Below are 16131 nucleotides of genomic sequence, written 5' to 3' on the forward strand. Positions count from 1 at the left end.
CACTTTTGGCCCCTAAACCCAAAAACAGCAAACACATTCTGTGAGAATGCATTTTAGAATGAGGGTGCGAAACATTGAAAATGAGAAAATGAAATAATGAGAAGTAGAAAATGAAGTAACCAAACACCTCTAAAATTAGGAGATTGACTTCTACATTTTCCTAAAGCTCTGTTTGGAACTTGGAGATGGAATTGGAAAAAAGAGAGAAAATAATTAAGACGAAATTAAGGGGGAAAGTTAAAGAGAAATTGAAGAAGAATTTGAGTTTGAGTGTGAAATTTTCTCCTCTCTATCTTTAAGAACCAAACAAAGGAAGGAAGATTTTTAAAATTTTCTCTTCCTTTCCCTTTCCACCCCCAAGTTTTAAACAAAGCCTAATTGATGCACACATTCTTTTTTATTTATTTATTTATTTTAAATTCGTTTAGCTGATAAATTTACGAAAAAAAATAATAATGTTAAAACTGTTTTTATTTATATCAAAACTTTAGTGCATAAAAAATTCGTACCTTGCACATGGTATAAAACTTTTATGTACTATAATTTGGACATAAACAAAAACAATCTTGACAATAACAACACTCTTTATGAAATAGATTATACATACGGGACCGTTTCATAAATTCATGAACACAAAAGAAGTGTTTCCATCAATTTGGAGAGGGCACATGACCAACAATTCAGTTTCCTTTCGACCAAAGAAATACCTGTCGTATATAAATCTGGCCAACCTTGTCGGAAATCGATTTAGGTACTGCTATGTCTGATTGCTCCTAGTTTCACCTCTCTCTCTCTCTCTCTCCCTCTCTCTCTCTCTCCCCCCACCCACCCCACCCCACCCCACCCCACCCAGTCTTATGTTGTCCTCCTGAACCCATCCTCTCTCTCTCTCTCTCTCTCTCTCTCTCTCACACACACACACGCGCGCGCGCGCGCGCACACACACACTCATGCGTTGGTGAGTTCTGTAGATTTCTGGGGGGTCACATGATGGATCTCAGGGGACTGGATTTGGAGGGTTTCACAAGCAACGGATCCACTCCTCAACCCGTTTTAGACCCAGATACCACCAAGCCAAATAGTAACGGATCTGGGTTTCTAAAGCAAGGCAGATCTGGGTCGGGTCAAGATGAATACTGGAGGGCCTCCAAAGTGGCCCGTGCTGTTGATTCTGAATCCCCCAAAACACTGTTTGGAACTTCTATGCTGATGAGATCTGACAGCGGTCAACAAGAACATCAGAACATGATCAGCTTCTCTTCCCCCAAGTCAGAATCTCATTTCCTCGGTAAAAATGGTGGATTGGCCGAAAAGAGCTCTCAGAACTCAGACTCAATATATTTTCAGCAAACACCTCATGCTTCGGCTAGAAATGCAGGTAAAGTTAATTATGCCAAATTAGCATATGGGTTTTGGTTAGTTATTTTTCTTTTTTGTTTTTTTTTTCCCCCCCGAAATGATACTAAAAATTAGCAAATTAGGACAAAGTTGCATTTGGGTTTTGTTTGGATTGGTGATCTTGATTAGTAGAGTGTGAGTAAGTGATTCTTTTTGTTTCTGCATCTGATTTGGGTAACTGATCGGATTTGGGTAAGTGTAATTTGCTGCAGATGAGTTTCTTGACAAGTTCTATTGCTTGAATTCTCTGTCGTGCATGGATAGGGTCTTTTCCTGGCCATCTAATAAAGTTTCAGTTTGATTACAATTTGGGGCCAGTAAAATGAAAATGGAATCAAGTTTGAAAGTCGATGCTTTTTGTTATTGATTGTTTCTAACCAACAAATTGTGGATGTCAATTTTTTGATTTTGTCCTCAATTCAATTTTTTTTTTTCGCAATTGCTAGTTTTGCTTTAAACTTTTATCTATTATTGGTTTGTCCAGAGGAAATTGGAAAAGTAAAAAATTATGATTTTACACAAGTATTTTTGAAAATATCCAAGAAAAAGTCTAAAAAATTGACTTTTTGAGATTTTGCTTGGATATTTTTCAAAATACTTGTAAAAGTCATAATTTTTTATTTTTTCAATTCCTCCTGACCAGACGAACCGATATTGCATAAAAGTTTGGCGCAAAACTAACAAACGCGATTTTTTTTAATAAAGACAACTAAAAAGTTTTGGTCCACAACTTGTTGATTAGCATGTCTTTGAAGAACTCTATAAAATCTCTTTTATGTTTTAGAAATTTGGGTCATAGAAGAACCGGATGGAAATGAACAAATAGGGTAAGGAGGACATCAAATGGACTTTTGGGTGGCTTTTACCTGTCCCATCTATTTTTTCTTGCTGTCAAAGTCGAAAAATTAATGATTTTGTTGCTTCCTTTGGTGCTAAGTTGTTATTTCTTTCTTATCTGTTGAAACCGTTTCTAGTAGGTTGTTGAATCAACCAGGCTATGTGAAACCTTCTCGTATTTGTCTTACGTGAATGCATTATTAACACAGGACAAATTTTAAAACTTCATCAAGTTTTTGTACCAATCCATGAATAACTTACTGTTAGGCTTCATAAGCTTATGCTGTCTCTAAATAGAATCATGATACCTGATTGACTTGTCATTGGCTAGATTAAAGCTCAATTGATGGACTGCATATGTTACAAAACATTTTTGAAGCTCGTTTGAGTTATTAAACCTAACTTGAACAACCAAGAACGGACCAAGAAGCAGACGAGTCCGGACGACCACACTACTCAAGTTTCAAATTTCGTTAGGTAGTCTTTTCTCAAAAATGTCAAAATTATTACAGTTCACCCGCCTAACATTTTCTATAAAAACACTTATGCCCGCCCATCCAAGAATTTTTTAAGGAATTCTATATTTATCTTCCTAAGATTGCATGCATCTGCAAAAAATATTAACACCAGGTTCAATATTTTACCTTTTGGAATGCATATGGATGCACAAAATTGTATTATATATCTATTGTTATATGAGTTATGACTGTAGCTTTATAATTGTTTAGATTGTCACAAATATCTACAATAGGTTTTTTGATTACCTTTTCTGTAATATGTATTGGCAGAAATCGACATTACCTTTTATATGTGACAACAAAAATACTGTTAGCCTACTCAACAATAAAATCTTGCGTCTATCCCTGTGCACAACCTGTTACTTGCATCACCTAGACTTATTGGCAGACCTAGTTTCTAGAATTTGGCACCCTGGGTTTTACACTATTTACTTCCTTTGTCACCACTTATTCTACTTAATAATTTAAATTATTATTTTCGTTTTCATTTCATGTTTCAGGTTCTGGTAATGGAGGCATGCGTGCCCCTCTTCTGGGGGCAAGGGGGCCATTTACTCCATCCCAATGGGTCGAGCTCGAGCACCAGGCATTGATCTACAAATACATGCTGGCAAATGTACCTGTTCCATCAAATTTGCTCATACCCCTCAAGATTTCCCTTAGCCCGTTTGGGTTATCAGGGTTGTCATCCGGATCCTATCCCCCCAACTCCTGTAAGCATTTTCCCTTCAGTGAAATTCTAACACCAGAAGATTATTGTTTCAATTGATCTGATATGCTGAAATCAGTCCTTGACTGTGCTTGCTTGTATTCACATGGCTGTTTTTTTTTATGAAAACGAACTTGGTGTAGACGTGTAGTCATTCAGACATCTAAACTTCTAACTGGAATTTAATGCTCATCTTGCACATATACAGAACCCTCAATCAGAATGACGTGGCACGGTGGAATTTTAAAAATGAGATGATTTGCCACCTTCATGGGTTTTTTTTGGGTATGACATGATTAGACCAATATCCGTAACATAATTTCGCAAATCCTTAAGTACATCCGGCTGTATATCACTTTTTTTGGGTCAATCGATGGGAGAGATCATTACATCATGTATCAATTACAAAGTACAAACCACAGGACACTACATTGATTGTGTGAGAGTCCATGAGATAATTAAGCCCAAAAACTCAACCGCTATAAACCCAACCCAATTACAAGTCCCCATTAGGGGGAGAAATAATCCCCACAGAAGAACACCCACACGCAGGTTGGAAGACTCGAACTTCTGACCTCCTTGGGAGTTGCAAGAGTTCTGGCCAATTGAGCTAGCCCCAATTGGTTGGCTGTATATCATTACTGACCTCTCTTTTGTTGTTCAACTTTAAGAACCTCATGTCTACATTGTACATACCATTCTTTTCTTACTTGTATGACTTGCTTGCTATTCAATTTCAGAAATAAATTGTGCATTTTTCCATATACAGTCTCAATTTCAATTGAACAGAATACAAGGCTTGGTTTTGTTAAGTCTCAAGTTTCAAATCCTCCATTGCATCTCCTTTTGGAAGCCTTTGCGTTTGCGTTTGGTCTTTGTTTTGTTTTACCAGGGTAGAAACTAGAAACTTATCGTAGTCCGGGATTGCATGAATTAAAGTGTTTCTGGACTTCTGATATAATCTACTTGTTTTGATGTCAAATTCACGTTCCTCTGCAATTTAGCTAGTTTCTGTTATTCATTTTGTTTTGTGTTTTTTTTCTGCCTTTTGTTTTTCTCTCTCTTTCTGGTCGATGCAGTGGGATGGGGTTCTTTCCATCTAGGTTACTCCGGCAACACTGATCCAGAACCTGGGAGGTGTCGCCGAACGGATGGAAAGAAATGGCGCTGTTCAAGAGATACTGTTGCCGATCAGAAGTACTGTGAAAGGCACCTAAATAGAAACCGCCATCGTTCAAGAAAGCCTGTGGAAGGCCAAACTGGCCAAGCTGTCTCTGGATCCTCTCCAAAGGTGGCGCCGATTTCTTGTTCCACTTCAACATCAAATAGCATCGATATCACGCAACACCAATTCAAGGGATTACATTCTGGTGGTAACAAACCTTCTGCAGATGTTCTTGTCAACAGGTAAAGGATTTGTGTTTTTCGGTCAGATCTTTTTAGTATTTACTTTGCATTGTTAATTTTGAGTTTCTTAGGATCAAAACCAATGTTACCAATGTCACACGTCCTAAAGTTTTGTTCGATATTTGTAGGTTTTAATAAATCACCTTAAAAAATTACTTTTTCCTCATCGTCTCTCGTAAAAGCTCTATTTTTCTAGATTTCTTGCTTGTTACATTTGATTGGAAATATTTGTTTCTCTCAAGGAAACGTTAGGAAAATAAGTAGAAATTTTTTAGGGGTCTTTTGGATCACTAAATTCACCATTTCGGAGTTAAAGTCTTACCATTTTTCATGACATGCATTCCAAAACTTACTAGAGTATTTGCTTGTTCTGGTGACGGTAATTAACTTATTATTGTTGTTTCAAACTGAATCAATGTGCATACTTCTATTCAGAGTAGACCCAATTGTTTCATCTTTACTTCGGTAGCCTTGGCAATTTAGAGTTGAAATTCCTTTGGAGGAGGGCTTTAAGCATTGTGCATCCCTTGTCCTGTTTCTAAGGATTAAGGTCTTTTAGGTAGAAATTATTAGTATTATTTTTTTTGCTCAGCAAATTATTAGTGTTTCTGCACATCTCTCGTTTTCTACTTGTGCCTTTTTAATCTTTTACTTTCCCTTTCCGTACCACACAGCCACTTTAGTCTTCATACTGTTCTTACTTAAGTGTTTCACTGACGATGATAATGTATGCAACAGAATGCAAGATCCTAAAGGCCTCTCTATGCCGCCTTCTACGACCAACCTGAAGTCTAAAGAGTACCCATTCTCCATTCCAAAGCAACATATCCCAAATGAAGAATCCTCGGGCTTTGGACTCGTCTCTTCTGATTCCCTTCTCAATCCTTCACGAGAGACCTCCTACGTGAATTCAAGACACTATAACCCTATCCTTGATTTCAACGACCATAAATCTGATGGCCAACATTCACTTCGTCATTTCACTGATGACTGGCCTAAGGACCAATCCAATCGTGGCTCCATCGCCTGGCCCGAAGAACTTAAATCTGACTGGACCCAACTCTCAATGTCTATTCCTATGGCTGCCTCAGATTTCTCATCAACCTCATCCTCATCCCCTCAAGAGAAAATCTCCCCCTCACCGCTATCTCATGAGCTTGACCCAAGGCAAATGGGTTTGATGGTGAATAAAAACTTTAATGAATCAACCGAAAAGCAAACAAACTGGATACCTGTATCTTGGGGAAGTGCAATGGGGGGACCATTGGGAGAGGTTTTGAACCTCAAAACTGGAGTACCGAATGGCAGCCCGCAACTGGGATCTTCTCCTACGGGGGTATTGCATAAGACAACTTTTGTTTCGCTTTCAAATAGTAGTTCAGGGAAGAGCAGTCCCAGAGCTGACAACATGCAAACAAATAAAACTAGTGTTCTTGGTGGTCATATGATTGGTTCAATTCTTGCAAGTCCGTTCACAATTCCATCCGTATAATGAACTGATATGATGGAGAAAAAGACGATGGTGGGTGATGAAACGCGATGACTTTTCAGCAATGTTGGTGAAATGAGTCCAAGTGCGGGTTAGAACACCTCAATGAAACTCAAAATCTCTCTCAATTTCCCTTTAGCTATGTTCTGCCGAAGTTTTCAAGGTGGGATTGGCTGATTTTCATGAATTGATATTGGCTATTTTATCTTTTATGTGTGTCCTATATATGTTATCTTTAGTATCGATACAGTTCATTAGGATTATGATTCATTATTTCGCTTCTTTCCTCTGGTATGCTTAATCCGACTCTACTTTCCTCTGGTATGCTTAATCCGACTCTACTTTGGAAACACTGTACGAGAAAAATGCTTAGCTGAAACTAAGCTTTTCCTTAGGAATTACATTGGAAATGGCTTTTCCAGTGTTGCATTCGAGATTCAATTTGGTAGCAATGGGCTTTTCTCTTGACTAATGTTCCAGATATCATACTGGAATTTTCATTTCATTTGTTTTCATTGCAATACCAAATGCTTTGATTAAATACAAGCATATGATCTGGCATTCATTGGCGGTTGAGAGATCAGCAGTCTGTTTGCTGTGGTGAAATTTATTTTCCTCTGAAATTGGCCATGATAATTTGGGGAGGCTGTCTAAGCTTGCTCCTCTTCCTATCCCTGTTCAGTCAGCATCTCTCTTCTGTCTCTCTCTCTCTCGATTGGTATGCACGTACTATCTCTGTACGTACATACCGGGGTGTTTGCATTCCGCATTATGCATTTTCGTGGCTACTCCATTTCTGTATCATTTCAGGGAGGCTTTTCTTCCCCTCGTTGCGCCTGCCCAAAAGCCATTTCCTCTACTCTTTGACGACCCAACTCGAATGGTATTACTAGTATCCAGTACTGGGGAATCAACCTCGTAGTTGCCTTCTGTTTCATCCCACACAGCTCGCAAGAAGTTTGGAACGATCGAAGATTGAGATGAGCAGAAAAAATTGCCACGATATTTCCCTGCAAAAATCGCCCGGGCAAGGGTCCCGTCTAGAATTTTTTCCCAACCAGTCCGGTCTAGTTTTGGACCATTTGTGGGCCCGGGAATGAACAAAACTGTTCACTTTTTAGAACTCGTTGAGAACATTGACCACGCCAAAAATCACGTTGATCGGATAGCGTTTTGATATGATTTCCAAAAATTGTGTAACATTGGATTGCAACCCATTTGACACAATTATTTGAAAATAAATGCATTTTAGTCATTGTTATGAATGTATCGAGAAGCCAAGTATTCATATGCAATGGTTTTTTTTTATTTTTGTTTTTATTTTTGGCTATATTTTATAGTTAGCGGGGTTAGTAGGAAGTTAGTCAACAAGGGAGCTTAGAGGCTATTCATAGTCCTAAAACTCCAAACCCCACCCCTCATTGGACTCGAACCTTGATCTCTACGGAGGGGGGACATGAGCAAACCATCTCACCAAGTATGGTTTTTCCATATGCAATGTTCAGAGGAAAAAAAAGAAAGTATTCATATCATATATTGTTTTGGAAACTATTGCTTCAAAATTGTTAATGACAATTGGGCTTAGGGCTTCAAATGTAGTGCAGGATTGATAGCAGTCTGGCCCAACAGGATGTCAAACTTTTCCGGTCTACTGGGTTTGTGTGTGGTGTGTTAGGGCCTCAAGGTCCAAGTGTCAAAGTACTTCTAGACTTCCCTCTAGTCCAATAGTGGCAATTGAGGCCCGAATGTTGATTTTCCTCTTTGTAAAATCACATTATTTACAAGGCAAAAACTACATAGTACTAATAATCATCACCATTTTCATCAAAAACAGCTGAGCAAATGATTAAAGATGGAACATCTCCTAACAGAGGCATCATTCTGTGCTCTAGGAGCAATGCTCTTTCCTCTCACAAAAATTATGTCGGTCAGTCCACACTCTTGGAAGTGGGGCCTACACACTTTTACGAGAGGGAGAAACATTGCTCCTGGAGCACAAAATAACTTTTCCAATCAACGATCCTTACAAACATACTTGCTAGCAAATGCAAAGCGCTTACGAAAGCGACAAGCAACATGTTGAACCACACTCTTCGAGAAGGCAATAAGGTTGCGTTAAATTTTGCCAGAATGGGAGTTGAACAAGAGGATAAGATGGTGTCTCTTGTCATCCACCCTAATTCCTAAGAACAAAAATTTGCTCGCGGCTGGCCTGTGTCACCTACGATAGGTTTTAGTTTTCAGTTTATCCCTTTTTTTTTTTTAATTTCAGTTTCAACTCCAAAAAAATCACCATTTTCTTTTTTTTTTTTTGATCCGCCAATCACCATTTTCTTCGAACCGATCATCTCATGCGGGAGACCATGGGCCTTCTGCCCAAGGCCTTGTCTATACATGGTCATGAAGGGATATCTCAGTTTTTTTTCAAGGACTAGAGATCGAGGCCAGGAAGGGCAAAAACAATCGTAACCAAACTCAGAGATCGCGAGGGAGAAGAAGATCAAGACGGGTGTTTCAGCCAGATAGCTGTTAAAAACCCTCAAATCGCCTCAACCCGTTGGTTCTGAGTGCAAAACTTATCAACAGCAATAAAAAACGAACTGTGCTACTGGTACAAGGGCTGTATGGACAACGTGTACAGTGGGCTTTTGAGCCCATCTCGGGTTCAACAGGATAATCGGAACCGCTAATTTTGTTCAAAATATTTTTTTATATGGTCCTTGTAAAAAATCAGCTCCATCCGATATCGTAAAGGGCGTTTATGAAATGTCCATATTTGCTAAATTGCTAGCCTAAATTTTGAAGTGAAATTGGACGTTTTGTAAACGCCCTTAATGATATCGGATGGAGCTGATTTTTTACGGCGACCCCAAATTTTTTTTTTTTGCACAAAATGAGCGGTTCCGATTATCTTTATTGGACCCGAGACGGGCCCAAAAACGAGCTGTACGCGCTGTCTGTACAGCAGTACCAGTAGCATTTCTGATAAAAAACAAGCACGAGCAGACTTGAACGGTTGAACCAAAGGTTTCCAACACGGGAGCCTTCCAACCGTTGAACCACAAGGGTCATGAAAAAGATTTCTGCTTTAGTTTTAATTAGTCTCCTCTCAAGTAGACGATGAGATTCGGATTAAAAAAAGAAAGAAAGTAGACGATGAGATTGAGCCTTCAGTAGTTGATGTGCGCGAAAGTTGTTCTGATCATCTGAGTCATAAAAAAGAAACCCATGTCGAATATTGTAAGATGTTATGAATTTTACCAAATCTTCATGTCATCCTATCCATAATCTAATATAAGTGACCGTGGGCAGTTCCAAAGATCCTGGCTCGGAGAAGGCCAACCTTAATGGCCCGTTTGAATGCGGGAAAAGAATTGGGGGTATTAGTTAATAAGGGTAAGATAGTAGGGGCTATTGGTTAATAAAGGATGATCTATATTAATGTGATGTTTATGGAGGTGAGATTAAATAGTACGGAGTAATTGGTTTGGATGAGGTATTAGAGAATGATGATTAAATAGTACTTCATTTGGATAAGAGATTAGTAGGGGGTATAAGGAAGGGTGGATGATGTAAAAAGTTGTCAAATGACCGTTTTGCCATTGTGTAGTCTCAAACTTAATTATGTATTACGTTATATATATAATTACAAAAATAATTAATTTTTCACACTTTAAGCTGTAATATTTAATTGTACTAATTTAATACTATTATAAAATAAAAAAATTCAGTTTTTGTTTTGAAAAAATACATTATTTGGTAGTTGAAAATGTGTCCAACAATCGTTGCACTCACCAAATCGCCACAAAACCCTCTTTGCTCGGTCGAACAAAATCAGAAATGGGTAGCAGCAGAAATGGGAAGCCGTGGTTGGGAGAAGGGGGATTAGGAGGGGTGGAATCGTCAGATTTCAAGGGGGATTGGGGGTATAATTTATGGGAACCTCAAACACCCTACCCAAAAATAAGACCGCCGAATCCCCTCGTCTCCGGTCTTACCGAAGGAGGAGGATAACCAAAAACCCTTGCGCGTTGCCTCTCCAAACGAGGGCAAGAGATGTGACCCAGGTCCAAATTGAGGGGTATTACTTATCCCCTTCTTTTACTGCATCCAAACGAGCCCTAAGTGACATATTTTCAATTCAAAATGCAATTGTTTTATTTGTTTATTAAATGAAACTAAAATTATTTGACCCATACCATCACAAAATAATATACTAACTTTATTATTTATTTTCAAAATCATACTATCTAATCACAGTGTAATTATTAGGTACTCCGGGAGTACTGCCACGTAATACTCCTTACCACTTTACAACCACACATTCATGTGAGATTTACCACTAAGTGTATGGATCTCATAGAAATGTGTGATTGTAAAATGGTAGGAAGTATCACGTGACAATACTCCCGGAGTACCTAATATTTACTCCTAAATATATAATGCTAACGAATATTTTAAACTCGAACAGGGCCTGGGCTCCTCTGAAGTTCTGCCATTGAACTTGTCTGTAAGATAATGCGCTACCTTCTAGAAATTGCGGGTAATCTAGTGAACTCTCTCTATATTGTTTTTGCTTGGGATTCTCTACATTCCCCTTTGGTTTGGGGCTCGAACCATGGGGCAGTATAGGAGAACTGCTCTACAAAAGGCAAAATCCCTGGTGCAATTTGAAAGCCACTGGGGTTAGTTGTGTCAACATGCCTCCGCAAAAACAAGGAGCATCGATCTCACCGAAACATTATGTAACCTACTGTTCGCGCGCGAGGTGGTTCAAGGACTGAGCGGGCGTGCCAAGACTTGTCGCGTCTAACGTAAAGGGCTAAGCGTCCATTTTCTGACTTCTAGATCTGAGAGGGCGATAGTGCTGCAACCTAAGGGCTGGATTGCAGTGAAGGTCCGTAGTTTTGCCTCTTCATGCGAGGACTTAATAATTTCCTAACCGTGTAGGAAAGAAAGTAACAGCGTAGAATTACTTTACTATATCGTAATAATAAAGTAGGGGATGAAGAGAGATATGAATAACTTTATTATGTTTCGTAATAATAAAGTTGGGGTACAAGAGAGATAGAAACCCGAATTACTTGGTGAAGTAATTGAGTGAGGGTGAGAAAATAGAGATAGTTGCTTCGCTGGGAAGGCTTTGGTTTTAAGCGTTGAGCTTGATTGGTGTGGGGACCTTTTTTTCTTCTTGTCTTCTAGTATTTATAGGCCAAGGGTCTTCGATTTTCTGCATGTAAAGGGTTTGTTGTCCTCTTCTCATGGCGCCATGTGTTTTTTGTAACTTCCCCTTCATGAGATCATGAGGTAATGGGTAGTTATTAGAAGTTACAAAAGATCATGGGCAAATAGTGCACTGGTCCAGATCTGGGCCGAGTTTCCCGCCTTCGCCACGAGCTGACATGTGTCCCGAGTTGGCTCTAGATATTGCCAAGTGTCCAAAATAACTACCCATTAAAATATTTAGTGGGATCATGCGTGGTTATTGGAGGCTTAAAAGAAAAACCCACATGTTTCTTTTTACCATGAGAAGTTACTGGAAGTTAAACAAGAGTAATGGGCCACCCTCTTTCCTCTTTTCGTGGGTATCAAAGAGTAGTGGGCCATTTGACCAAGTCAAATGGCCATGTGGCAAGTATTCCCACCAACTTATTTCCTTTTCTTCCGTGGATCAACACGAGCAACTATTGCAAAATACTAAGCATTTACCCACCTTTCACTTTTTATGGGACTCTTGGGTAATGGCCCATTTAATTAAAATAAATGGCCTATTTATATGTTTATCCCACAAAAACACCTAATTAACTTTCATGGGTCATGGGCCAACTAATTCCTTTTTGCAAATAGGCCCAGAAACACTAAGCCCATGGCCGAATTAAATTAAAATTAACCGGGTCTAATAAATATTGTCTTGGCCCATTAATTTTAACCCAATACATCTTTATTTTTGGCCCAATTTAATTAAAAGATAATTAAATGGCCTTCCAACGCTTTCCCAGGACTGGGTGCCAAAAACGGATGTAAACACCTAGTCTGCATAATCTCATTCCGTTACGTAACTGAATGAAAGTGAAATGACCCAAAACATCTGTCATTCGGTTATGTAAGTGAATGAGAGTGAAATGCCCCATGGCATCAGGCAACAAACTAGCAGTAGGCCCAGCCCAGTCAAATGATCGAGATGGCTTTTAGGTTGTCGCCTTTGAGGTCAAGTACTTGAGGTCGGAATGTCACATGGATGAACATTATAGGAGGGATGGATACCAAATTCAACAGGTGACCCTACAAGGGAAAGGTAATTTGAGAAACCATACAAAACAGCAGTCCAATTTTGTTGAAGAATTCATAATGGATTCTCATTAGCGAGCTCTAGTACAACGATACGAAGATGGTCACTTTTTTAATTTACGCGTTCCGAGCACCGATGAATGTGCCAGTAATGGAAAATCGATCTACGGTCAAATGTTGATGGATTATAGACGCGTAGTCTTCAAACTACTAATAAAGAGAGATATGTAGATTATCTGGAAAATTACTAGTAAAACATGAGGGTTTCTTACATTTTCGTGATCCGGCCATCATTGACAAGTCTCATAGCTGATTTTTATTTTATTTTTTGAACTTTTTATCCACGTCAAAGATACCCATTTAATTTCCATTGCCGATTAATGTCTTCATCCAACAATTTGAACTCAACTCATATTCATCTTCTTCTTCTTCTTGCTTGTGATTGAATTACAATTAAACTAAACCAATCCATTTTCAATAAGTTTGTTGCATGTCAACTAAGCTTCCTAGCTAATTTCCTTGTTTGTTGTTATTGTTCTTCTTGGAGGAAATTAAACTTTAGTGTGATGTTAATTGTAAGGGTTAATTTTAGAATTAGTGTCACTTTAGTTTGCGTGGAATCTCAATTTCGTCCCTTTAATTTTAATTGTGTCTTTTTTTAACCCTATAATTTATATTTCATCTCAATTTGGTCTCTCTCCCTGACACTGTCATTAGAACTAATAGAACTCGTGGACAATCAGTACACAGAATACTAGAGCTAGTTAGGCCCAATTTTTCTACCCGTAAGGTACTGTCCTGACACCCTTTTCCATTACATAATTAGGTGTGATTAATTCATTAACTCTTGATGTTGGGACAACAGCCTTAATTTGAAGCACTCACCAATTTTTCTGTGTTTTGGGGTTTCTTTGTTTTGAGGTATGAGTTTTCTACCTAACATATCAGTTTATATTTTTCTACCTAAAATTAAACTTAATTTACAAGTGTAAAGAGCAAAAACTAAAAGAAGTAAACAAAATCCAGTGGGGTCCCGTGCCTCCACTGGTCTCAAACTACCTCCGCCACTGCTCTGGCCGGCTGGGTGATGATTACCAATTTTACCATGTTTGCATTTCTATTTTTGTACGCAAAAAAAGAAACGAAAAGAAAAGAAAAGAAAAGGAAGACATGCTAACATACACGATAGGAATTTTGAGGACATATGATCCCCTAATTATGGAGCCATATATACAGTTTATAACGAACATGGTTTTGGTTACTACTACCATGCATTAAGGATGATTGCCAATCACTTGGACACAAATTGAATAATTGATCGTGAAGTTTGATTAATTTGGGAAGGGTAATTAATTAATTGCCCTGAAAATCAAGAACCTTCCATGGTTAATTTAGTGGTCCACTTGATCACATCAATTACGGAGAGAAATAATTGTAAAGCTATATGGCCAAAAGTAAAACTATAAGAACCTTCCATATATATGCACTTCGATTTTGAAGATCGAGAAGAAACTTAAGAAAGTAAGAAGTCAACACATCAAAAGGCTATAGCCTTGCTATGGGTACACCATTTGGTGTCACCAAATGTACGTGCAACTTTTGTGAGTCTCGAGGTCCACACAAATGATTGGAGCCGATCAATCTGTTTAAAATATTGTTTTACAGGCCCTTGCTAAAAATTTGCTCAGTCTGATATTGGTAAGAGTTTAATAAATTCGTTCCCTTTTTGGTCCTTACAATCAGGGACCGAAAATTAAACGAATTTATTAGGCTCTCACCACCATTTAATTGAGCTGATTTTTTAAAAGAACCCGTAAAAAAAATATATTAAAAAAATTAAACGGCTCTAATCATTTGTGTGAGATCTCTAGTGGAGGTGTACACTGAATGGTGTTAGCCCTAGTTGTTCTTTTTTCCCAAATGATACGTAGAAAGTCCTTGTATTGAACGGTTCTTTTGCTGTTCAATAATAGGCTGAAAAGTCTTTTTATCCCCATAATTGTGACTTTTTAAAGTTGTGTTTGGATTACGATCTTGCGCATAACTTTATCTAGAAATAAAATTTGATATAAAGCAAGCAAAGAAATTCATTTACTTCACTTCATGATTAACAATCTCCTTATCAGTTGCCGCACGTAGCGGAATTTACATTGACTAGATAGCGTTCTGATGAACGAGCCGAGCTTGTTAATTCACGACCGACCTTGACATCCACCAGAAAAGAGTGAACATCCTGTATAAAAACTCAATCTTCCAAACCTTTTGTTGAATGAAACTTGCCATTCGTGAAAAACAGTGACAATAAATAATGGAAATCCAAAAAAATTACCAAAATTATAACCATTCCAGAGTAGGAAATTAAATAAAAGGGTACATGCACTACATTGATTATCTGTGACAACAAAGCCACCCGAAACTAATACTACTATGGTTTCCTGTCTTTTTGAGTTGGGATCATAGTTGACGTAAATACTTGCCGTTGTAAATACTTTGCGACCGTCGCATCAGTACTTGCACAAATTCCTGATCAAAATACTTACCTGACATTATTCTGGATTGTTTATTTATGGCTTCTTTGGCCGAAATTTTTAGAGGCTTTTTGACATCATTTATTTTTTTTACTTTTTCTTAATTTTACAAGAGATTCAGTCAATTTTTTACAAGTCGGTCTTTTTCATCGTCTTCTATGAATTTTTTTTCCACTCTGGTTTATATTTTTAGATCTTTTCGATTCCTCTTATCAAGACGAAAAATATGATGTAAAAAGTTTATCCGAATTTTATAAAAGTCAAGGAAAAAAAACCAAAAAAACCCTTCCAAAAAGCTCATAAAATGTATACTAAATCAGAGATGTCACGGTGACGGAAATTTTGGTTCGGCGAAGTCATTGATGACGAAATGTGGAAGATTCAGGAATACTAGGATATTCTAGAATCGGTGATTATTAGTAATTTTTTGCTAAATTGTCAAACAAAATGATATACCACAGAGCTATTGAAATAGTACCTCCAAACATGCATACTGTGGGTATACAGGATGCAATTCTGGAAGTTTTATTTAGGGCTGTTTTGCACCAACCTAAAAGTTGTGGGTAACTTTTTTTTTGTTTTGTTCTTATTCAAAATTTTCCCGCATCTGTTAGTTTTGTGCTAAAATTTTATGTATTATTGATTCGTCTCGACGAGAGGAATCGGAAAAGTAAAAGATTATGAATTTTTACAAAAGTATTTTTTTTTGAAAATATCCAAGAACAAGTCCAAAAAGTCAGCTTCAAGGCTCTTTTTAGTGTGGATATTTTTCCTTTCGGAAAAATTTCAAAATGGCACATGAACTTTAACCCAAATGTCGCATAAACACCTAGACTTCATTTTATTTTAATTAAACACCTGTACTAAAAAAATCCCCTTATTTAGATACCTGCCATCATGTTCCATCCAATGTGCGGTGACGTGTCATTTTTCTCCGTTAATTGCCCAATTAGCACA

The 16131-nt window shown here is 37.9% G+C and overlaps 1 protein-coding gene across 1 annotated transcript; it reads left to right on the top strand.

Annotated features, from left to right (window-relative positions):
* Window positions 1-759: 759 nt before the first annotated feature.
* On the top strand, window positions 760-6799 carry LOC131304688 (growth-regulating factor 1-like). Its single transcript, XM_058332022.1, has 4 exons — window positions 760-1378; window positions 3254-3466; window positions 4542-4869; window positions 5608-6799. Exons 1-4 carry the CDS (start codon window positions 988-990, stop codon window positions 6359-6361), a joined length of 1686 nt encoding a protein of 561 aa, XP_058188005.1. The 5' UTR covers window positions 760-987; the 3' UTR covers window positions 6362-6799.
* The last annotated feature ends 9332 nt before the right edge of the window (window positions 6800-16131 follow it).

Source organism: Rhododendron vialii, chromosome 10a (genome assembly GCF_030253575.1).
Source record: "Rhododendron vialii isolate Sample 1 chromosome 10a, ASM3025357v1".
In the NCBI taxonomy this organism is placed as follows: Eukaryota; Viridiplantae; Streptophyta; class Magnoliopsida; order Ericales; family Ericaceae; genus Rhododendron; species Rhododendron vialii.